The following is a 23,098-nucleotide window of genomic DNA, read 5'->3' as shown; positions in this document are numbered from 1 at the left end:
TCTGTGGCATGGTTATAGTGTTGGGGAGGCTAACTTGGTGGGTTGAATGGGTGCATTTGAGCGTTGGATGTTGGTGAGTGGTGTGGTGTGTATATACCCAGTCCGCATAGGCCGGTTACAGACGGAATAAAACTTTGAAGAAATAAACTTTGATGGCTTGGAGAGCTCTTAACATTAGTCTGGCGACGCTGCGGGTTTTGCCCATGTTGACGGGTTCTCGACAGGCTTGATGCTTTTGAAGTATCGGATGTTTCCCACATATCATTCATGACCAGGTCTCGGCATACCCTCTGCACCACCAGAAGAAACTTGTCCGCCACGGGTTGCTGAGGCTGGCCATGGGGTTTTGTAAAACTCGAAACAAATACCCGCTAGCAGGACTCATTGACTTCCAATGGCGGGACGGGGCCGCAAACGGCGAAGGGAAGGGATGGTCGGCTCTTGAAACGGTTTGTCTAATTGGCGTGAAACGAAGCAGGACGAAGGGGGATGCGATAAGGGTGATGATTGTGTGTCCTGGAACGAAGAAGGACGAAGGGAGATGCGATGAGGTTGATGATTGATTGTACGTCTGCGAGCATCAAAGGGTGGAACATACACTTGCGACCAGGCTTAAGGTCCTCTGTAACTTACAAGTGCTGGACGACCGGGAGGTTAGGCTTCTTTTCTTTTTCCGGCGGCCGTTTGCATGCAGGGCGCCGGTTCTGTTGAGAGTTGACCGGTGGATGGGCGATGGGGCGTGGGAAAGTGTGGGCATACCAAAAGTTTGTGATATGCAGGTCGGTTTGCCGGGGTTGAGGGCACCGAGATGACATTGCTCTGGTGGTATGCCCTCAGTGAATGTAACTGGGACTGGATAAACAAGCACTGGGATGGAGGAACCAAGTGAGATTGGGGGCAGGATATTGCTGCCCAAGCAGACATCTTCGCTAGCATTTCGAAGCTTGTTTTCTCAATATTACCACATGAAAGGGGACGTTCCATCCCGTAAACTCCAGGTTCGCTATCAAACGCTTGGTTCAACTTCGCTCAATGCTGACTAGCTCGAAGCCTCTGACCCTGCCCTCGTGAATGCATGCCCCTCTAATGAAGAGCCAACAAAAAACCGAAGCCCTTGCAGTCATAACTCCCGACGGTGGGACAACCACTCCGTCTTCATCGAAACCCGAATGCGAAGTGACCTGTATCCCCATCCCGTCGCGGGACACCAAACGCCACAGACCCATGAACCCCATGTGAGCTATAATACAATTCTCGCCTCCCAAAAGACACAGTCAACACCGATATTAAACGCCAGGTTATGCAGATGCATCGCAAAAATTCGCAAAAAAGAGTTTTAGTAGTACAGAACTAAGTCTCAAGACTCAAACAGACAAGAGTACTTCGAGGGTCAGGCGGTTGACTCCTAGTACTGGCCCGGGTACGGAGCCCCGGCCCGTGGGGTGAAGGGCAAATACTGGCCCCGGGATTGGTGGGCGTGCGGGTGCGGGTTCGGCAGCATCTGCGGGACGGCGTAGCCGGCGAGCCGGTGAGCGCCATCTAGAAACTCGGGGACGATACCGGTGCGGTACTCGTTGCGCTTCCCGAGCGGCTGGTAGTGCATCTGGTTGGGCAACACCGGGTTCGGCAGGTGGTATTGCTGCAGGAACGCCGACGGTGGCGGGTAGAGCAGCGTATTGACATGTCGTACGGGCTTGTACGGGCTGTTGCGCTGCTGAAGGTAGATGGAGGGTGAGTGCGAGATCGGGGTGTGCAGTCCGCTGGCGCCGCCGTTGCCCATGACGAGCGGAGACGAGCTCGGGTAGCCCACCAGCGTGTTCTGGGGAGACAGTCGCTTCGTCGGGGTTCCGTAATTTAGAGGCGGGAAGCTCGCGGTAGGCGTCATCGCCCCGCACGTGGCAGGCAGGGATGGTGGCGGAGCATATGTGGTGGTCGGGAACACCATCGACATGGCTCGGACGCCAGACGCAAGAGGCGGCAGTGAAAGCTGAGCCTGAGCCTGCTGCGGTGCATACGTTGAAGTAGCGTATGCTTGGGCCTGCGTGACTGGCATATCGGTTGCCTGAGCTGTGTTCAGCGTCAAGCTGGGCAGATGCTGCCGGCTGTGATCCTGGGGCAGGCCGGACACTGGCCGTGGCTGCGTAGGAGCCACATTTCCCAGGTTGTGACGGCTGAATTGTGCCTGAGAAGCTGTTGAAGAGTACTGCGCTGGTGCCTGCGACGGGAGCTGCCCCTGTCCGACTGGGGCCCGACTGGTGCGCTTGGCCGGGGGCTCGACCGAGTCGTCTTCGGGGAAACTCCGCTTCCGGTGCAGGTACGGTTGGGGCTTCAACTCCAATGGCGAGATTGCGTTGCCGCTACCATACGAGGCTAGCCAATTCTGACTGCCGTTCGTCATGGGAGCCAAATTAGGCGACTGCAAGGCGAAGGAATGCGTCGTCGATGCCAAGCCGGGGGCCAACGTCGCGGTTGGTGAATGCAGGGGCGAAACAAAGTTCCGGTGGGATGGCGATGGGATCAGGAGCGGAGACGGTGTGGGAGACACGGTCTGCTGCGCTCGCTCCAGGTACGACCAAAACTGGGTCAGTTTGTCGAGCCACTGCTCCCATTCCTCGGCGGAGACCAGGAGGCTGTACCGCATGTTACTCAAGAACTCGACCTCCATGACGTGGATTTCGTTGACCGAGATGTTGGAGACGTCGGCCCAGGTCTTGTTCGTGTAGGTGTTGTCGTCCAAGAACTTGTTGCCGAGCATCAGAGCTACCGTCAACAGTCGGTACTCGCTTCCCGGGCGGCCCCTGACCGTGGGATTCGCCTTCTTCAACCGGTGGATGTAAAGCAGGGCGAGGATCACGACGTTTTGTGTGACCTGGGTGGTCGCCAGAACTGTCGAAACCCACTTCTTGAAATGCTGGCTCGCGGCCGCCGTCGGAGCGAGCGGCGGGACCGGTGCTCCTGGAGCCAGCTTGTCCAGCCCTTCCACCTTCTCCAGCAGTTTTGTCGACTCAAACCAGAAGAGCGCCGCCAGCTCGGCCATGAAGTCCGAAATACTACCCCCGCTCGGGCTTATCCGTTCCGGAATGTTCATGCTGTGTTGTGTCATCTTCGATTTCGCTAAGCTCTCGGCGGGTGAGGTTCCAACGGGCGGCGTTGGGCGCTGAGACTGCCGCATCTTGTCGGATCGCTGGGTATATTCTGGTACTGACGTCGAGCAGAGCGTGGAGGACGACGCAGTTGAGGGCGCGGCGGATCGAGAGAAGGCTGGTGGTGGTTTAGTAGTCTGACTTTGGCTGGCGAGAGGTGCGGGGCATCGCGAGCTGAGGTTAAAGACCTGCTCGTTTGGCACTGGTCGTTCGTTCAAAGCCGGCCGCCGGCGATCAGCTTGCAGCATTGTGGGAGTGTAGGCGGAGGGGTGGTGCAATAGGTAGTTCTCGCACGCCGGCATGTGCGGCACTTCGTATGTCGTCGCCATCTTCGTCTCGGGAGTCCGCGTAGAGGGGTCGTGGGGGAAAAGAGAAAGATGATGAGCGTCGTGGACGCTGTAATTTGAGGAAGAGGTCCGGAGTTCAAGTCATGGAAGAGGAACGTCTGGTCAGTAGTAGGGGTTGGGTGTTTTGAGGGCGACTTGGAGGGGTTGAGGTCGGTGACGAAACGCAAACGGGCGAATTCGATTGTCAGTTTTCGACGGGATGGCGGTTTGTGAGGGGCAGAGGCAGGTGAAGCCTGCGCACAAAAATCGGCACTCCAGTGAATTCCGGATTGGCGTCGGCGTTGGCGTGGCCCTCGCTCCTTCCTGCACTGGCACAGCTGCCCACCACGATCTTCAGTGCTTCAAGAGCTTTGGCCAAAATCCAAAATCGTTCTTTCCTTCTACATGCCCGGCTTCTTATCGTGGTGGGGAGGAGAGACAGGGCACTGGAGTTCGGCTTCGAGAGAGGTGAAAGGCAAGGGATTCCAGCTTCCACACCAGCAACAATGATGAAGCTGTTCAGCCTTCCCAAGAGCTTTCTCGGCCCTCGAGGGGCTTTGTTGTCTTTGTCAGGAATTGGGGGTCGACGTAGCCGTAACCGCAGGCTAGGCTCGGGTGTCGTATCGTATCAGGGTAGTCTCCGCTGAGGACCCTTCAATGGGGCACGCAACGGGGGTGGTGGCCACGAGGGGTCAAGGAGGGATGCTCCACGGGCAGATCGGATCGTTGAGGTCACCAAGGGAGGAGGGGGAGGGAGGAGGTGGCGGGCGCGATGGCGATAACGGCGACGACGAGATGGAGGAAAGGCAACGATGGCAACGATGGCAACGATGGCAAGAGTCATGGAGGTAGGTCATGAATGGGGGAGAGGACCCCCAGGCAGTTGAAAACATCCATACCTGGCAATGGCCATCCATGTGAGGCGGTTGCGGAGGGTGGTGTGTTGCTGCGTCTTAGTCCCGGTCGCCGCAAATGCTGCTAATTTACTTTGTCCCTGGTCGATGTCGTTGTCTGGGTGCAGTGCAAGGGTGGGTCACCGTGCCGCCGCGGTCATCGTGTTGCTGAACGGTACCTGGGACGGAGGGACGTGCAGGATTGCCGGCCTCCCAGATGCACCAACCCGACCCACAGAGGACCATCCCAGCCAATAGATTCTTGGCTGACTGCGCAGCACTCTCTTTTACGGGGCCTTTCTGTCCTTCCTGTCCTTCCTGTGATTCCTCTGCAAGATTGAGCGGGCACGGCGGGCCCATGCAAGCCAACACACTTGCGGTCTAGCTCCGTTTTCTTTTTTATCTCGCCCGCCCAGCCGCCTTTCCTGTGCTGCTGTGCGCCTCTTTGGGATCTATCTCGGGATTGGCACGCTCGCCACTAAACTCCATTTGCTGGGTCGTCGGCCAGGGCGTGCTAAGTTAGCTAGCTTTCCCTTCCTTGTGCCGCCGCCGAGAATGAGAGCGAATAGCCAAGAAAAGCCCGGGATTTGCCTTGAGGCAAAGCAAGCAAAAAGCGCTTTCTCTCGCCGCCATCAACCCCCGCACCATCGTGAGTAAGTTATTCGTCCAGGCAAATAACAAGCGGGCTGCTTTGTCGTCACCACCGCATCGCACCCTCATTGCATTGCCACAAAAACACAAAAACACAAAACAGCATTTCATTTTTTTCCAACAAAACTGCGCCGAAACAGGTGACGCCAGGGCGGCCCCAGACAAGACCAAGACCAAGACCAGAAACCAAGGACATTTCTGCTGCCGTGTGGGTTTCCCAACAAAGTCCACACCCCCCGCCGCAGTTGCCGAAGGTCCTGTGTACAAGTAAAACACTCGTCTCCATATTTTATGGCTTGGGTCGGCGTTCGCCATCCCTCGGTGGGACCCTTTTCAAGGGGGCAGCAAGTTGCAAAGCACTTCTGCTGAGCAGTGAGATTGTGAGATTGTCCCGAGTAAGAAAATGGCCCGGCAGGGATCAAGAAACCAAAACCCTTTTGTCGCTCAAAAAACGGAGCAATTACAGGGGTGCTATGCTGCACAGTGTTGCGTACATTGATTCCATAGTGCGCCGAAAGAGTGATGGTTTGCGTCGTGGGGTGGCTCGGGGGTGGGTTGGATTGGATTTGTCCATTTCCTTTGCTTCCAAGGTACCTTGGCCCTCCGAACCTTGAACTCTCTCACACACCTCTTCCCACCAGCACAAAACACGCAGACACGCAACCCCAAGTGTCAATCGTCAGCCGCCCCCTTCATGGATCCGGCCGAGGGGGGCGCTCGTCAATCTGCGTCGTCTCGGGCTTGGCTGCCCTGGTTGATGTCTCTGCCGTCCATCCCTTGGGAGCTGCGGGGGAAAAGGGGGGGCCAAAGAATGGGAACGGAACTGCGGGCGTCTCATTGCTGAGACCGACCTCTACCCAATGCGGTTTGGTAAAAGCGAACCAGCCAAAACTTCGGTTCCTTGTTGGAAGCTGATCCCGCCGAGCAAGTGCAGCTTGCGAAACTATGTTTGGTTTGGCCCGGGCTTGGGCGGCCTTTGGAAGGTCGCAACGGAACAAGGCGCCGCATGGCTGACACTAACGATTGCACAGCAATCCCGCCGGCCGTGGGATGCTGCAGGGCGCAGGATCCCTTGGAGACGTTTCCGGCCCCGAGAGTGGATTGGATCATGCCGCACAGTGCGGCCGTGCTTCCCTCTTTCGCTACCCAGCAATGGAACAGCTCGCCCAAACCCAAGACCCCCATCCCTCTCTTTGCCCGGCCAATCCAATCCACCCAGCCCGGAGGTGAAGCCTTTTTCTGATCGTAACCGGCCTTGTCAAACCGCGGAAAGGCGGAAACGTCGTGCACAGCAAACCCTCCACTGGAGATTCACTGTTGGTCTCCTCAAGCCCCGCCCCCTGCCGGCCGTTCTCGGCTGGGAGAGAAACACAGGGGCTGACAACTGGACAGTGCGGGGAGGCGCACCCGAAACGGTCAAGGGCTCTCGGGAAGGAAAAAGTCGTCGCCAGTGCAGTGGGCGAGCAACTAACTAACTAACGAGTTAACGACCACCCAGTATAGCGGCGCTGGACAGGGACAGCAGCTGAGCAACTCGTGATCTCGGTTGTGTCGTCGGAGCCACCTCACATTCGGGGCGGCGGTCACCTGAAACCCATCTCATGCCTGAGCCGGATTGTCCTGGGTGCAATGATCATCCAGCTGTTTGCCAGGAGAAACAAACTGACACGGATTTGGTCGATCCAGCTAGGAGAACGAATGATACGGACGTACGCAGGACGGGCATGGATGGCCAATGGCCCAAGCCCTCACCAAGCTGAGACTGACACGGTACGCCAGGAGTCCGGTGGCTCTCCCTTCAACCCGCCCCGGCCGCTCTGAGGAGAACAAGCGTTTGCTCTGCCTTGACTGTGGCACGTCAACCGCCTCCAGCAGAAGGAGGGGTCGGAATCAACCTCGCCGGTGAGCAGGCGATCCCGTCATCTTTCGCGAATGCGACCCAGGCCAGAAAAAGTGTCAAGCCACGGAGGTGACGCTTCATGTGTGGCAAAAGAAGGTTGCGCTGACTCTTGTCATCAACCCCGCATCCTGCCTGTCAGTTTTCGGATCGGGAGCCTGGTGGAGCAGGTGTGAAGGTCTGAAGAAAATGGGAGAAACACACCATCTAAAAAGACGGCATGCAGTCAAGCGGGTCAGTCGTGTGAGAGGTCAAAGGCCAGTGAAGGCGCAATCTCAGTTCGCAACCTGTCCAAATCCGCTGTGGGTCCCCGGAGCCCGAGGCGGAAGCACCGGGAACATTCAGGCTTTTGCCCCGGTGGTGGCCCTTCGTCACCCGGGCGTCGCACAGCAAACCCCTGCCTTCGTTGTGCGAAGGCCGTGATCATTTCTCCATGTCAACCGACTTGCCTGAAGTGTCGGATTCGGGCGCACCTTGGGCCCACCACACCAACCATCTGGTGTGGGACAAGCCCAAACGCCTATCCCCATTCCAGAGCGCCCCATCAGGAATCCAGCAGCAAAAAGACGGGGGCATACAGTGCGAAATCTGACAAACAGGATCCGCGCGGCCCAGGTGCCCAGCCGCTTCTTCAGGGGACATCTCTCTAATGCGGTTGGTCAGGCTCTCGTGAACAACTTCGTAGCCGTCGGTCTCCCAGCATGACGCCGTTCCGTGCGGCTTGGGCATGCTCGAGAGAGGGAGCTCCAGCAGGGAAATGCAAACAACGAAACCCGAGCAAGGATAAAGTTTTTGCGGGACACACGGCATACGAAATGGCTCGACATGGAATCTGCGCCGCTGGGACATACGAAGCTCTCCAAGATGCTCCCTCGGGCCCCGGTCCCAAACAGGCTGTGAGTTGCATGCTGTCGTCGCGGACGCCGTGAGCCTGCGACGAATAACGAAGCGGGGGTCGCCGTGGGGCAACGCCATGTGCTCAGCGCTTGAGCAAGGCTGGGGCTTGAGGTCTCGGCGGCCTTGGAGAGATGCTCGAATTGCTCGCTTGTGTGCGGAGCTTGCTCATTCGCGGACCCGCCCTCGGAGCCTTGATTGGGTTCGGCTTGCGGTTCAGGGGCCGTCCTTTGCGGCGGCTGAGATTGAAAAACCAGTTCTGGAACCTCGAGCCTCGAGAAGGGCCAAAAAATGGCTCGCTGGAATGACATGCCCAGTCTCCTTCGAGCATGTGTCGTGCGTCGATCGACCAAGGGAAAAAACGGACTAATGTTAGCGCACCCTCGTGCAGGAGAATACGACCGCTGATAGTGGCCCTGTCACCCTGTCCCCTTTGGAGCAAAAACACCGTCGGTCAGAAGAGACACACAAACTTGTGGCACAGATGGATGTCAAACAGCAGGCCACCACCGTCTGGCAATGGTGCCACGCCCCCGTCCGTTGAGAGCCCTCGACTGATCACCAACCGGCTTGCATCCTCGCGCTCCCTCCAACCTTGCGAACCTGGTTGGCTGATTGGTTGGTTGACTGTTGGCCTGGCTGGCTGGTTGACTGAAGTTCAGGCGTTCAAGCGTCACAGTTGACGCCCCACAATGGAACCCGCCGCGTCGAGACTTGATTCCTGCTGCAACCCGCGTTCAATCCATCACCAGGCAGCGTGCATGTCGCAAAGATAGGCAGGCAGTCGTGCAGTGTGGTCCGATAGTGGGGATGAGAAAGTCCCGAATATAATAGGACGTAATCGAAGGTCGGTCAATGACAGCGGTCAACGGAAGGTCGTCCGAAGTGGGCGTGATTAAAACCTATCAGGGTTCGGACGGTGGGAATAGTTCACAACCGCTGCTATTTTTTTGCGGTGTGACCTTTCGCGTTGCAAGCGACCGAAAAGGAGCGATTCCGAAGTACGAAGTAGCGATTAGAGAATCACCGGTGCCTTTCCTGGTGGAGAAACGAGTTTCCAGAGTTTTGCCGGGATTGGCATATCGTCGGAATTAAACCAGATTGCTAGATTGCTGCATGGCTTGTCCCAGCGTCATCAATTCAGCGAGACTCCAGGCTGTGTTGACTGAGCTTTGCGTGATGCGGCAAGGAGCAGAGCTCACACTCATTGGGTGGGAGACCGGAGCATGTCCCAGGCGAGCAAAGCTCCAGGACAAGGGGATTGCCGAGGCTGGTGAGGCGCAGGACGACGTTGTCATCTCCAAGCATCTGCATTCCGACTTTTTGTCTGATCGATGAAAAGCGAACAGTGCCACGAAGCGATGCAGTCGAGATTTCTGGACGTTGATCTCTGGATGTTGATCTCCCAAGCCCACTCCGATCGAGATATGGTGCAGGTGGAGGGGCTGCCGCCTGCAGTGCTTTGACAAGAGTGTTCACGTCTCATAACTATCGTTCCTGCTTGAGCAAACGATAAACGGAATTCTCCCCACTCAACTCAAGCCAATCAGGCCAGGAACCATGGCTGAACCCACATCAGCGGCCGACCGCCGTTTAACCGAGCCGAAGCTTGACTTTGATATTCAATTCTCAACGCCTTAAGCTGCTCCTCCACTCCGTCATTCTTGTTCCCCAAGATCAAGAGAGACTCTGGATTTATCTCATCGTCGCCGCGTGTTGCGCGCTTGAGAGGTAACGGGCTATAATCCGTATCAGTAACACATGGTTATCGGAAACGGAAGTTGTTGGCTTTGGATGGAGCTTGCCTTCCTCCGTTTCCACTTTCAAGCTCCCACATGGAACGCCACACAGTGTCGAAATTGCCAGTCTCGGCGAGCCCAGAACTGCACGAGCCGTGCTTCATTGGAACCCACATGGGTGTTTTTGCGGACCAATCAGACACAGCAAATACCCAAAAACGACGGGCTGCCTGAGACGCCCTGATCCCTCCACACATGCCGCCCAGGCGGGCCAACAAAACCACAAACCAAACCCAACTGCTGACAGCCAGCCCTGACACTGTCGCAGCACGAAAATCAATGAAGGCGCGATGGCTGTTGCGCCTGCACCCGCGCCCTCGCCCTCGCCCTCACCCGCGCCCCCCGCTCCGAGTCACAAACAGGCGGTCTTCCACACGGCTAGTCGCCTTCTCCATTTTATTTGACAAACGAAGGCGAATCATGGGTCGCGAGACACGACGCATTCTCCGATCCACGGGGATTGCCCCTCGGTTCCTTGTATCGCCGTCACCCCATGGCTGCAACCTTTGTGCTTCTCCGCCATCACCCGCCACTCTAGCTCTGACGACCCGTCGGGTGATCAGAGTTACAGTCCGGAGCCCGATCAACCTTCGCATCGGCGAGTCGTCGCCGCCCCATTTGCGTGGAGGAATCGGACAGACATTCTGAGCAAGCTCGCTGGTGTCTTGCAACTCCTTGTTAACTGATAGTTACCTTCACTGGTACCTGAGCACCTGAGCACCTGAGCATATGAGCACCTGAACATCTGAGGTTGCTTCCTACCGAGCTACCCAAGGTTAATTGCTGCTCCTGAGACGTCTCACTACTTGCCGTTTTTAGAGGAAACTTGGGGATGCACATGCAACAAAACGGCACAGCGACCCCATGAATCCGCCTGCCGCCTGCGGGACGTCATCACCAACTGCGTCCTTCGTATGTGCGCGCATCCCAGCGCGAGCAGCCATGTTCTTGCTGTGCCCCTCCCACCCCAATGGGGCAGGAAACGAACCACCAAATGACGACTGCGCGGCACCCCACTCACGGCCCGGCATCATTCCGGCTGAGTTCGGAGGGCGGGATCGGAATCCCATGGCACCTCGCCTCCATGTGTCCGGAGAAACCTCGAGGCGTCCATCTCGCCGCGGCCGAAAAGTCCGGCCACCCAAATGAGGCGCCCCGTCTAACATTGGAATTCTTCCATGCCACCTGACAGCCGCGAAGCCAAGGTCGCCGCCAACAACAACAGAATCCCGTTGGCCGCAAACCCGAAACAACTCGCCTGCGCTCAGCCGCTGAGTCTGTCGCACATTCACAAACTCCGAGCCAGCGGTACCATTCTTTTGCAACTTACACCCCATTCAGTCCCGTGCCAGCCCCACCAAGCCACCCATGCTTCGATACGAATATATCCTCTGATATCCAAACCACCAATCTGGAATGTTACCCCGTCCGAAACGCAGAAGCGCTTTCGGTTATGTCGATCAAAGTTGCCTCCTTTCCGTGCAGCCCTCACCCTCCCTCGCCCTTGCGTCCCCGCCGCTACTCCTCACACGGCCCAGGCTGAGTTATCCATCTCTTATGTGACCTTTCCCAGAGCCAATGAAGAACCAACACCCAGCTTTCTTGCATCTTCAAGTCAGCTCATCAATGCACCCGGGCACTCCGTCTTCCCATGTCAGACCAAACCGTCGACATCCCCCTGCGACCTTGAGACCTCACAGCGTTGTGAATGCTTGAGACCTCACAGCGTTGTGAATGCACAGGTTATGGCCCTTCCAGGTCCATCCAGCGGCCGCCCCGACGAATCGGAATCCTTCCTCCCCGTCTGACGCACTGCTATCAACCTTGTGGCTTGGTTAGTATAGCTTTTTCGCCCTGTGCTCTTTGTTCTTTTGCTCAGGTAGTCGTGCCATTGAGACACATGACTGGCGATGCAGGTGGGAAGCCTGGGCACAGCCTGAACAGGGCAAGATGTGCACGAATCCCTTTAGTATGACTTGTGGGTGTTCTCGTAATCTCGACAGACAAGCTGTGTCGCCGGGGGTTGTAGAGTTGCTCTCCAACCGCCGCCTCCGGGGCTTGTCGGCGAGCGCCTCGGCCGGTGAAGGAACCACCAGTAGCATGTCACCGTCCTGATACTCTCCCTCGCTGGCTAGTAGAGGCCTGAAAACTCAGGTGAGGCCGTAAAGATCCCCTGGCCAGACGAATAAGCTCCATCAAGGGCCAATATCAGACGCCGCAAGTCCGAGTCGATCGTTGGTATCAAGGGCGGCATGCAGGTAGGAGCTGCCGACATCTGTTACGTGCACCAACCCTCAACCAGAAAACAGAGGATGATGTGAGTTATGAAAGATTAATAGATTAACTTAATATTAGATTATTGTGAACATGGCGCTCGCAACACTCGATTATTGTCACAATTTTGTGTAATAAAGCTGATAGTTTGGTATGGCGTTCCCATGTTGGGCGGAATCTCTACGAGGCTCGTACTAACGGCTACCTCCGTCCACGCCATTCTCTCAGCATGACACTGGCCAACCAAAAGGTGAAGCCATCCCTTGGGGCTTACAAATCGGGTGAGATTGAATGGCAAGAAGTCCGGTGAATGGCCGAATGGATTCCTCATTCGCCGCAGCAAAGCTGAAGTGATATGGGCTTCAGGGATGAGGATCTCCTCCGATCTGAAGTTCCAAACCAAAGACAGTGAATCGGAACTACGTCTCCGAGAAAAACCTTCCCGTCGGGCTAAAGAAAGCACGCCCGTAACTATCTCCGTAAAGGTGGACGTGTTCAGCCCTGCAGTTACCGCGTGGAAACTGCAAGACAACGGGTTTCTAAATATGGGCTGCTGAAGCCCCGATGACACCCACCAATAATGCATTCTACATATTCCACCGAGTTAGAAATTGCTTGGTCATGGGCATGGAGCGAGGCCAGATACAAGACCCCAGCGGGGCGCTGTTTGGGGAACTAGAACCGATATATAAACAACCGTAGAAGATCACTTAAAGGGAAAAAGCGGCAGAAAAGATAACCTCATGATGTTGCAAATCGGCATCTTCATAGCAGTGTGAGCTTACCTAGACCTAAAACGATAAGGTGTTTTAGATATTGAGATTTCCGTTCTAATACTTCGTCTATAACTGATTCTTATCATTTTTTACACACGGGCCAGGTCTCTTCGCATGTAAGATTTTCTTTTCAGTTTTTGTTTTTCATGTTTCTTTCTTTCTTTCATCTTTTTTTCTTTTCTTTCTTTTTATTTCTAGTTCACCTCAGTCATAGATAAAATTGTTGCTGTCAACGGTTGCTTGGCAACTTGCGGGTAGTCCTCGGTGGGAACAAACTGCAAAATAAATACCTAACACTGTGACTCGTCAAAACAAGAACGACCCAGGCTGCCCTTCCCGCATTCAGCATTCACACGGCACCAGCAACCGCCATGGCTCCTTTACTGTTACTAAACGACATCCCGCTAACCAAGCCTCTGTCTACGCCGGAGGAAGGCCGACAGCATATCCAACAGGAGCAGTTGGCCCATGTTTGCAACTTGGAAGAACGCCTTACGGGTATGGATTGCGCTGTACTCTCAGAGGAAGATCTCGCCCAACTTTCTGTTCGGAGGCTCGCGCCGCTTGACGCCGACGAAGCCACTGTCGATTTCGGCCCGCTCTATTTTCGCCCGCGCTGTTCGCGAGACGAGGTGGACCAAACCGCCGACAACAAGACTTGCGAAAGCGTGCCATGGAGGACTGGGTGCGACGTGAGAGACTACCCAGAGCCAGCCTACCCTGACGGAATGCCCCTCTTGTGTAGTGCAGAACCCGAAGCCTTTCATAACCTGGAATGGTGTCTGGCACGGGGAGGACTGAAATTCCGGAGACCTGGGGTACGAGGTGTTCTTGGTAAATCAGATTGGGATGTCTCTAGGAGGCGGTTTAACCTTCCGTGCTGCACGGAGCCACTGAGAGTTGGTTTTGGGTCTGCATCCGCCTACACCTATTTTCCAGCTCATCCATTCGTTTTGAAAGGCGAAGCTAGAAGTCGTCCACATATCGCCTGCGGCGTCACGGACTCGGAGGACCCAATGGGAGACAGTGTCCTAAGAAGCGAGCTTCATGTCGCAATCTGCCTGCTTCAGCATCAGCTTCGCCATGGGCAATATCGCAACCACGACACATTCCCTGTAAGCCAACCACCCTCTTGCTAGTATTCTACCCGGACCTGGGCAACTCACGCCGGCAGGTCTCCATTGCCAAAGCTGGGGTATTTTATTGGGCTGTTGCTGACGAAGGAGACAGGTCCTCATCTTTTCGTTCCGGCACAACATCCAAGCCCGTATTACTCAGATCCATTACGACGGTCAACATCTGGGGATTCGCCAGTCTAGGCTCCTTAGCTTCAAGGGCTCCGAGCCCACTCCCGATGCGTGCCTCATGATTCGTTGGATGACGGCAATGCCGATTGGAGATACCGAGTACAAAAGCCCTCGAGGCGTAGAGGTCGTCACAGAGGCCAATGAGGTCACGGGATGGGCAGGAGGTGTTAGTCGCGAGGCATAATGGATGTCATTCTTCTATAAACACAATGATTAGGTATTTCGCTGGCAATCAAAGTACGGACGCCGATCTCTTGCACGTTGAAAACGATGGGCTTCATGTAGAGTAAGCAAACAAACGGGCCGTTAATCTGACCGAATCTGAACAACTCACGCCGGCAAATCTGCATTGTCTATTCTGGGGTGTTATACAAGATTGCTATTCGACCTCGAGGGACATTACTCAGCAAACATTTCGATGCGCTCAGAGTTCTCAAGAATCCTGACTCGTCAGATTCTCTTCATCATGCAATCTTGATAGATTGTCGGACTGCATGGACTCAAGACCTGGGTCATTGACATCGACCGGAAGCTTCCGAGATCAACACAATTTGACAACACACAGCTACGACCAAGGGCTAGGCGGTCTGATAACGAACTGCCCAGCCTCCCGAGTCTGGTCTGATCTCGGACCGCCTCGAGTCTCGGCTGCTGCTGAAAGCCGTCTCCGCTGCCCCGGTGTTACAGACCGCACGGAATGAGCCGAGACAGGCCGAGTGCTATAGCCGGCCGGAGGAGACTCTTCTAGATGTGGGAGCTTGCTTTCGGCCGGGATACGTGTTGGGGTTTCCACTCGATCATGCGATTTCCGCCGGGTTGGTATTGGTGGAGAAAGCAACAACCCGAACAGCGACGGAGGGGGAACCAACCCCAGAGGCGGGGACACATTTCGCAACAGACAACAAACCCGAGGGATTCTGCTTTCGAGGAGGCCATCTTACGGTCCCGCGTGTAAGATCCAACTCGGCCACCTGTGGCTCTGTGAGCAGCCATCGTTACGAGGCTTTGACAGTGTTTTTGGATCCAAGCCACCGGAGCGCCGAGGACATGATCCTGTGACACGGAACGCAGTGCCACTGCTTTTGAGCTCTGTGTTGGCACGGACAGCATGAAATCTATCCCAACACCATCTCGCATCTCGTGATGGGCGATAGGCTCATCAGAGATCATGATCGATCGTCGGGTCATGCACCACATCCGCCGCTAGCGTAGCCCTCCATGTGGCTGTCCCTGATCTGACACCGCCGACCGGTCAAGAAGCCCCTCACTTGGCCCCGCCATCTATAGGCTCCTGCTCCCAGCCATCCGTCCTTGAGCCGCATGAGGAGAAGCTGACGTGACTTTGCCACCCCGCCCAGGAAGCGGTTTGACTCGACTGAACTGGCGATGTGTCCACGTAGTCTGCCCTGACTCCATCTGACGCTTCTCATCCATGCGGCTATGCGTCCAAGCCAAGCCGTCCTGGCCTCGGTTTGCGGATAAATCGACCCTTCCTGACAAGAGCTTGCAGGCAGATGCGGCGGGGCGCAGGTAGCGGGGGTGTCTCGGTCCAAACACGAGAGACGCAAGCAATCTGTTGAGGAGGACGGGGGCCTATTATACGTGTCTGGAGGAGACGGACGGAACCAAGCACTTTCACCGCCTGAGGTGGAGACAGGGGGCCTGGCTGTTGTGCGCGAAACTCGATTCGATTTGTTGCGCGTCCGTGCTGGGAACAAAATGCCCGCCTATGAGATTCAAAATCGCGTATTTACCAATCCACTGGCTTCCTATTCTAGGCTGTTGCAGCTATGGCGGATACCAGCGTCCAAATAGAACGGCAGCCGTCCCTGGACACTAGCCAACCGCCGAGTGGAACAATGTTTGAAATCTGACTTGCAGACAGGCAAACAACAACGGGGGCGGAGGAGGAGTAACGGCGGTATGACCGTGCGTTCGCTATGAAGGTGGGGACTAGGCCTGCACATCCGGAGCAAGTGAGTTCGAGACTCTTCCAGCGAGAGGGGACAGGGACAGACAAGGGCCGGCCCGCTGGGTTTGTGCCGTTAGTGGACTGCCAAGAATAGGCGGGGCCGGGGCCGGGTGGCCGATGTGTCCCGGGGCTGGGAGTGTCTTTACCAAACGCGTCTCGGAGCCGGAGGGATCGGTTGCCTCCCCTCAGCCCGTGACCCGGAGAGGGGGCTTTTGCAAGCTTGGGCAGCAACCACGGGTAACACGATGGCGGAAAAAGACAAACCATGGCGGAGTGTGCAGGTCGAGGCTGCTTATTATGACTGACCGTGTCTGACCATGTCTAGCCGCTACCTCCGAGCGATTGCGCGTTCCGCTTTTGACTGGCTCGGCCAAAGTGGCTGTTTGACTTGTCTCTCACCGGGGCCCACCGTGTCTCGGCGAGTCGTAGGCCTGTTCTGCTTCGGTGTTTCCTGACGCCGGTGGTAGTAGGAATGACGAGTTGAGCATGCGAGTCGTGCATTGGCGGCGGCACCCAGGAACGGCTCAAGAACCGCGAGCCTGGGCCTGTTCCAAGTTCTGAAGCTGGTGATTGTGCGTGATGGTCCGTGATGGGATGGTGCCTAGGGGCCATTGGGCAACCTGGAGTCCAGTCGGCGATGGAATGGGTGTGTCGGCATTGTCACAGCGGGCAGTTGGGTCCCCAAGCCCCAATGAAGATCCAGCTGAGGAGGGTGCAAGCCCAGGTGCCAATTGCCTCGCCATGGCTTGCAGAGGAGAGATTTCCAGCAAATGGCAGCAACGCGTGACTGTTGCGGTCCAGTTGTATGCGGACCGGGGCTTTTGGAAGGCACGAAGTTGGAAAATCGCGAATTGTGAAAGACCACGTCGAGGCATGTCGTGGCCTAACGATGCCCGAAAGCGGGGTTGATGTCACTCAGCAACCCCTCTCATTGGCTTGGTCGGCGGCCCCGTTCCTTCCCGCATTCAACACACGGAGCCGCTGACGCTTATTTCGGGTCGTGATGGACGGAAGGAGCCATCGCCAGCCAACGCCCCGGGGCCGGGCCTCATTGACAGCGCCTTCCCGGTTTGACGGCCTCACAGCTTGACCGGTTTGAAGAGAATTCTTCGATTGCCAGCCTGAGCCAGCCTTGGCCGTGGCCCCTGTCAATCTCGTCAATCTCGTCAATCGCCGCCTCTTCTCTGGCTTTGGGCGCTGCCGCCGCTGCGAATGACAACTCGAACACGCGAGGCAGCCAGCCACAGACCAACCCCCCTCACCACCCAACTCCTCGAAGTTGCTCGTCAGACGACCCTGTCAGTCCGCCACTGGTGATTTGGCAATGGGTGGCAACTGAATCAACCCTCGCAGATGCCGAGTATGTGCGAGTGCACGCACGCAATGCCTGTCCCCTGCGAACGCCTGATTCCCAGATCCTCCTGTTGAGGCCTTTCCTTTCCACTGTTCCAGCACATTAGGCGCATCAGGTCTCGCTTGAGTGGTTCCGCTTGCTCTGCCCTGCCCTGCCCTGCCCTGTTTTTTTCCAATGAGGCGCCCTGCAAGTTGCCAGTGCAAACACAAAAAAACGCGCTCCGAGGCCCGACCCGATTCGACGTCTCACCGTGTCCATGCCCAATGCCAGCCCTCCGATTTTTCCTCATCCAGCACTTCGCGAGGCTGTCTAGCCAGATTGAGAGTGACTCATGTAGTTGCAGGGCCGGCCAAGACGGTGAGGTCACACACAAGCGAGACGCCCGGTTTCTCACAGCCCTGGCTAGAGCCACTCAGTGCCAGTCCCGGTGTTGCTCTCCTGCGGCTCTCTCCACTGTATGCCCCCCGCCCGTGCTGGCATCAAAACCATGCTCTGCTGCACGCCCTAGCCCGCTTTGTCTCGTCTACTTCCCGAACTGCATCACACGCCCTGTCTGCTCGTCTCGTGCGCACAACAAATACAATTCTCGCCCTAAAGCTCGAGAATTCCACCCGAAATGCCCGCCCGTGTCAACATTATTCCAAAGCCACACCATTACCACAACCCGATAGCGACTTGAGTCTCCTAAGAAGAGAGAACTCAGAGAGAAAGAGACACTCAGAGAGAGACACTCAAAGAGAGACAAACAGAGCACAGACAACATCTGGAAGACATCAACAGCACAATATCACTAGTCCACATCACGACATCACAACACCACAGTCTTGCCTCGATGGAGAGGGAACGACAATACCTTCGACCGAGGGTAGGGGGCACCGTGACCCCAGGCTCCGAGACCCGGTCCTCCGGGCGCCCCGCCGAATGGCCCCAGTGGGAGCCGGAGAGGCAACGTGAGCATGATAGCGAGAGGGAGCAGCCCGTCAAATCCATCTTGAGGAAGACTGTTCGGCCGTCGACCAGGCCACGCCGCAACTCTGACACCTCCGTCACATCATCCAACTTCCACGGCGTAGGGAGCGACTCTGAGCTGGGGTCGTCGTCTGTTGTATCGTCGTCCGTTGTGTCGTCGTCCGCTGCGTCGTCGTCCGTTGTGTCGTCGTCTGCTGCGTCGTCGTCTGCTGCATCATCGTCATTGCCACAACCTGTCCCCTCCAATTCGAGTGCCCTACCCAGGAAGGTCCTCAAGGCCAAGTTCCCAGGGATCCCCGCCGAACGTCAAGGAGTCATTAGTTTGAGACCCTCGAGGGGTTCCTCGCCGAACACCCCATCCGTCTACCATGTGCCCCCAGTCCGCTCGGTCCTGAGCTCCCAGTATACACCCGACAACAGGCGCCATGGCCGCCGCGGTTCGTACGACCGCCATGACAAGCTCTACCACAGCACCGACCCCGAGACGGAGTCTGCCGTGTCGGAGATGTCTGACTTGTCCTCCACCACGGAAGCAACAACCATCATCTCATCGCCCTCGGATTCCGGCGCCAGCGATGTGACACCTACTGAGGCCGTCGCCAAGCCGACGCCCTCTGTCCGCTTCACACCCAGCGTCATCGGCTCCGAAAGCGTCGCCAGCTCGATAATAACGCCTGTCCGCAAGGCCAAGCCACGCCTTACTATTCGGGCGCCACCGCCCTCCGAAACGGAGCGCACTGTTGTCAAGAGCGGCAGCCGGTCAGTCCAGCTCAAGATGCTCCCCCTCACTGCCGAGACCCCCGAGTCTCGGTACACCCGCGAGCTTGAGCGCTACCAGCAGGAGATGGAGCGCAGCATGATGCACAGGATCGACCTGCTCGAGGCCGACAGGGAGACGCTGCGTGAGAGCGAGGCGAAGCTGAGGAGGGAGCTTGACGACAACTCTACTCGCCTCACTACGCTCGACCGGGAGAAGGCGGCGCTTGAGAAGGAACGCAACACCGAGCGTAGAAGTAGGGAGCAGGTACTCGTCATGCTGGAGAAGCAAACGGCCGTTTTTGACGAGTTCCGCAGCAATTTCGACTTACAAAAGGCCATGCTCGTGGAGGTCGAGAAGGAGCGGGATGCCGAGCGCGCCAGCAAGAAGGACCTTCAAGGGAAGCTCGACGCCACTCGGCAAGTGTTTGACGAATACAAGTCCACGATGGAGCTGCAGAAGGCCATGATCGAGGAGACCGAGAAGGACCGCGAGGAAACCCAGGCATCCAAAGACAAGGTCGGGGAGCAGTTTGCGGCGCTGCAGAAGGACTACACGAAGCTCCAGGGTGACCGCAAGCACCAAGAGGAGCTCCTGACCCACCAGATTGCCGCTCTCGAAACCAGCAGGGACGCCCTCCAGGAGCAGCGCGACAACAAGGACAAGGAAATTGCCGAGTTGCTTGCCAACCGCGAGAAGTTGCAAACCGAGATGGGTGTCTTGACTGCTCGTGTAACTGCTACCAAGGATGAACTGAAGGCTGCCGAGGAGGAACAGCAAAAGCTCAGGGATACCGCCAAGCAGGAGAGGAAGGCTGCCGAGGAGGAACAACAAAAGATCAGGGATGCCGCCAAGCAGGAGAAGAAGGCGCTTCGGGAGGAACTCGAGGAGGAACACGCGGCTGCAAAGAAGAGGGCCATTGAGTTGGAGCAGCAAAAGGTCGAGCTTGAGACGGCCAAGGCGCGCGTCGAGCAGGAAAAGGTTGAGGTTCAAGCCAAGCTTGATGCAGCCGAAGGACAGATTGCCACGCTCAACACCCAGGTAGATGTTTTTACGGCGTCTACATCGGACCTCAACGCGACCATCGCTATTCTTGAGGAGGAATTTTCGACATCCAAGGCCGTAGCAGCCAACCTCAAGATCCAGATCGAGGGCCTCGAATCCGACAAGGCCGATCTACAAAAGCAGATTGAGGGCCTCGACGCCGAAAAGACCGAGATGCAGGCACAGATCCACACTCTCAGCACCGACCTCGCCGGCGCCAAAGATGCCAACATTTCCATTGCCAGTCAGAAACTCGACTTGGCGAAGGAGATGGCTGGAGTCAGTGGCGCGCTCACCACCGCGCAGGTTGAGATCACCAAGCTCATGGCCGAAAAGGCTGCCGCGCAGGCTGCCGCAGACGCCGAAGCTGCAAAGATCCCTGCATTGGAAAGCGCCAAGGCAGAACTTGTCGGCAAAGTGGTAGAGCTGGAGGGCAAGATCTCGGAGTCCGAAGCCACAATCACCGAGCTTCGTGGTAAGGTCACCGCGCTTCAGGGCGAAGCCGACAAGATCCCTGGTCTGTTCACCGAGAGGGTAGTCACAGAGAGCAAGGTGGCCGATCTTGAGAAGGAGGCTGCCTCCCTCAAAGCCAAGATTGCAGAAGTCGAGGCTGAGGCAGGCAAGCTTCCTCCGCTACAGGCGGCCAATTCTGACCTGGAGGGCAAGGTTTCCTCGCTCGAAGACCAGATCACGCAACTGCAATCTGAGCTCTCCAAAGACCCCGACGCCACTGCTGCGGCCCTCCGTGCCGACCTTGAAGCCAAAGGGCAGGAAATCACGCGCCGCATCGACGAGATCAACACACTCACCGCGGGGAACACTGCCCTGTCCGTCCAGCTCGGCGCCACTCAGCAACAGGTCAACAGCCTTCAAGAGTCGCTTAACAGCGTAACCCAATCCTACAACACCGCTACCGGACAGGTCGTCGACCTCCAACAACGTGTCGACCAGCTCGCTTCCGCTTCCCGCCGCGCCAGCCGATCCCGCACGTCGTCCCCGCAGAAAAAGGAGAAGGACCGCGACAGCAGCAGCGGTAGGAGCAAAAAGGACAAACACCTCATGGTCGTGCGGAACCCCGGCGACAGGGGCGCTCTGTCAGTCATGCTCCAGATCGCTGCTGCCATCTGAGACCCCCCTCCCCCGGCCCCGCCCCCCCTCGCCCCCTCGCCCCTTCGCCCCCCGACACCCGTTCTCAGGACCCTCCCCCTCCTCGGTGATTATCAACCACTAACGGGGCTTTTGGACGACAAAACAGGCAACTTATCAGGCGGTGCGATTTTAAACTGAGAAAGTCCCTGTCCGGCAGCGCCACCACGACCCCGAACTCAAGCGCCAATTCGACCCCGCGGACCTCTATGGATTCGGTTGCGTCTTCGTCCCGATTTGGAACATAAAAGACCATCTAACGGGACGCCACGGAACCTCGAGTCGGAGAGGCCCACGATTTGGAAACGGCCATATCTGCGCGGGGCTTCGTAACCGCCCGCGCGCCCCGGGTTTACGCATCGCCTGGAGGGGACCAGCAAAGAAAGGAAGGAAGATTTTGTGCTTCGGGCTGGCTCGATTGTCTTTTCCCCTGTTTCGTTTACTGTTCTGGTTCAACACTTTCCCCGAAGCATTCCTTCTTCCTTAATCGGCATTACGTCATTTTCTCAGTTTGTCTTCATTTGGGTGGTATTGTTTGCAAAAATGTTTTCTCTTTTTTCTCCTGTCTATCATTTCACTTTTTATTTTGTCTTTTTGTTTGCATACATCTGTTTTTCAAGCGATGCTTTTTGGGTTGGCTTTGGTTTTATGACTGATGATGGGATTACCCCCCGTGGGCCCCGCCTGTACAAGGACATCATGTAACGGTTTTTGCATTTTTCGTTTAGACTTGTCTTGGGCGCACAGCCTCTTTGTCGTGATGGGCGATGGTACCATTGTCGATTCATGACATGGGAGAGGAGGAAGCGCGCAAGGGGGATGGGATAGGAGCATGTACAGCGATGGGGGTGCATTCTCAGGGAGGCGGATACGGGTAGCATGTAATGGGGGTCGGGTTATGTAATGGGGGATAGGAGTAATGGTGTAATACGATGATGTTGGTGTTTACGTTTACGTCTTGTTCTTTTGGTGTTGCTGTGGTTTCATGTGTGCTCGATCGAGCCTTGCTTCGCCCTGAACTCGAGGCTGCGTTCAACGCCCTGAAGCGAAGTGAAGTTGTGGTCCACCCTCCGGCCCACCATCAGGGCCACCAGTAGCAGTTTAGCTTCACCACCCTTGCATTCTGGATGGGCCTTTTTCCACGGCTTGCTTCCCAGTGGTCAACTCGCCGACGAATCAAAGTCGTGACCTGAGACCGCCTTTCTGGCTCCCCCAATTAGCCGACGGGTACGTCACCATTGGCTGCGTCAAACAAACGAGAAAACACCAACCCCCGAGCATCAACACGGCGATGCTCGGGGTCTGAGCTCGCGTCGACTTCGATAATCCCCACGTGTGCCCTCCTCACTTGAAGAGCATCCGGCGAAGTGGGCCAGGTGAGCAATCCATCGCGGTTATGGGGCTCTTAGCATCGTCGTGGCATCCCAACAAGGCAAAGCCTGGGGCCTTTCGGGTCTTCGGGATGCACGGGGGCTGGCGGCGACGGACGCTTTCGCTCCGGTCTTGTTCGTTTTCCGTGGACATACTAGCACCATGCCGACTGGTACATATGGCTGCGGAATCAATGGAACGGAGGTGGCCACGTCTTTCTGCGCCGGGTTTATCAGGGGGGGTTGGACTTGGGGTTGAAGGCGGTGTGGCTGTATGTATGGGCATGAACATGCATTATGGTTGCAGGCCATGCATGTAGGTACATGGGTGTTGTCGTTGAAGTCCGGGGTGGTTTGTGCCAGCATTGCCGGGGTAATTAGACGGAAATATGTCGAAAAGGTGTGTGATTGTTTTTGGGTGGGCGAGGCGGTTGTGTTGTTTGAAAGGGGTGGGATTAGAAATCGGGTCATAAATATCATGAGTTGTCCGTGGTTCAGGGCCAACATCAACCAACTCAGTGGCCAC

The 23,098-nt window shown here is 56.6% G+C and overlaps 7 protein-coding genes across 7 annotated transcripts; 4 read left to right on the top strand and 3 right to left on the bottom strand.

The window, feature by feature from the left end:
- Nucleotides 1–1,405: 1,405 nt before the first annotated feature.
- On the bottom strand, nucleotides 1,406–3,103 carry F5144DRAFT_593598 (cyclin-domain-containing protein; the record flags this gene model as incomplete). Its single annotated transcript, XM_066790475.1, has 1 exon — nucleotides 1,406–3,103. The coding sequence occupies one exon, from the start codon at nucleotides 3,101–3,103 to the stop codon at nucleotides 1,406–1,408; it is 1,698 nt and encodes a 565-aa protein (XP_066640740.1).
- Nucleotides 3,104–4,792: 1,689 nt separating this feature from the next.
- F5144DRAFT_270481 (uncharacterized protein) lies at nucleotides 4,793–5,600 on the bottom strand. The gene has a single exon (XM_066783605.1). It carries the CDS (start codon nucleotides 5,326–5,328, stop codon nucleotides 4,882–4,884), a length of 447 nt encoding a protein of 148 aa, XP_066640739.1. The 5' UTR covers nucleotides 5,329–5,600; the 3' UTR covers nucleotides 4,793–4,881.
- Nucleotides 5,433–6,487, top strand: F5144DRAFT_270469 (uncharacterized protein). Its single transcript, XM_066783604.1, has 3 exons — nucleotides 5,433–5,883; nucleotides 5,948–6,329; nucleotides 6,406–6,487. The coding sequence occupies exons 1-2, from the start codon at nucleotides 5,536–5,538 to the stop codon at nucleotides 6,254–6,256; spliced, it is 657 nt and encodes a 218-aa protein (XP_066640738.1). The 5' UTR covers nucleotides 5,433–5,535; the 3' UTR covers nucleotides 6,257–6,329; nucleotides 6,406–6,487.
- A 481-nt stretch (nucleotides 6,488–6,968) lies between these two features.
- F5144DRAFT_270488 (uncharacterized protein) lies at nucleotides 6,969–8,009 on the bottom strand. Its single transcript, XM_066783606.1, has one exon. The coding sequence runs from the start codon at nucleotides 7,883–7,885 to the stop codon at nucleotides 7,334–7,336; it is 552 nt and encodes a 183-aa protein (XP_066640737.1). The 5' UTR covers nucleotides 7,886–8,009; the 3' UTR covers nucleotides 6,969–7,333.
- Nucleotides 8,010–9,794: 1,785 nt separating this feature from the next.
- On the top strand, nucleotides 9,795–11,965 carry F5144DRAFT_575571 (uncharacterized protein). Its single transcript, XM_066789083.1, has one exon. It carries the CDS (start codon nucleotides 10,782–10,784, stop codon nucleotides 11,409–11,411), a length of 630 nt encoding a protein of 209 aa, XP_066640736.1. The 5' UTR covers nucleotides 9,795–10,781; the 3' UTR covers nucleotides 11,412–11,965.
- Nucleotides 11,966–12,917: 952 nt separating this feature from the next.
- On the top strand, nucleotides 12,918–14,290 carry F5144DRAFT_270444 (uncharacterized protein). Its single transcript, XM_066783603.1, has 2 exons — nucleotides 12,918–13,768; nucleotides 13,884–14,290. Exons 1-2 carry the CDS (start codon nucleotides 13,025–13,027, stop codon nucleotides 14,142–14,144), a joined length of 1,005 nt encoding a protein of 334 aa, XP_066640735.1. The 5' UTR covers nucleotides 12,918–13,024; the 3' UTR covers nucleotides 14,145–14,290.
- A 3,748-nt stretch (nucleotides 14,291–18,038) lies between these two features.
- Nucleotides 18,039–21,216, top strand: F5144DRAFT_270327 (uncharacterized protein). The gene has a single exon (XM_066783602.1). It carries the CDS (start codon nucleotides 18,119–18,121, stop codon nucleotides 21,182–21,184), a length of 3,066 nt encoding a protein of 1,021 aa, XP_066640734.1. The 5' UTR covers nucleotides 18,039–18,118; the 3' UTR covers nucleotides 21,185–21,216.
- The last annotated feature ends 1,882 nt before the right edge of the window (nucleotides 21,217–23,098 follow it).

The sequence above is a fragment of the Chaetomium tenue genome (assembly GCF_020726465.1).
Source record: "Chaetomium tenue strain MPI-SDFR-AT-0079 chromosome Unknown F5144scaffold_5, whole genome shotgun sequence".
Classification (NCBI taxonomy): Eukaryota; Fungi; Ascomycota; class Sordariomycetes; order Sordariales; family Chaetomiaceae; genus Chaetomium; species Chaetomium tenue.
The sequence above is the reverse complement of the archived record's forward strand: the minus strand, read 5'-3'. Positions and strand labels throughout refer to the sequence as shown.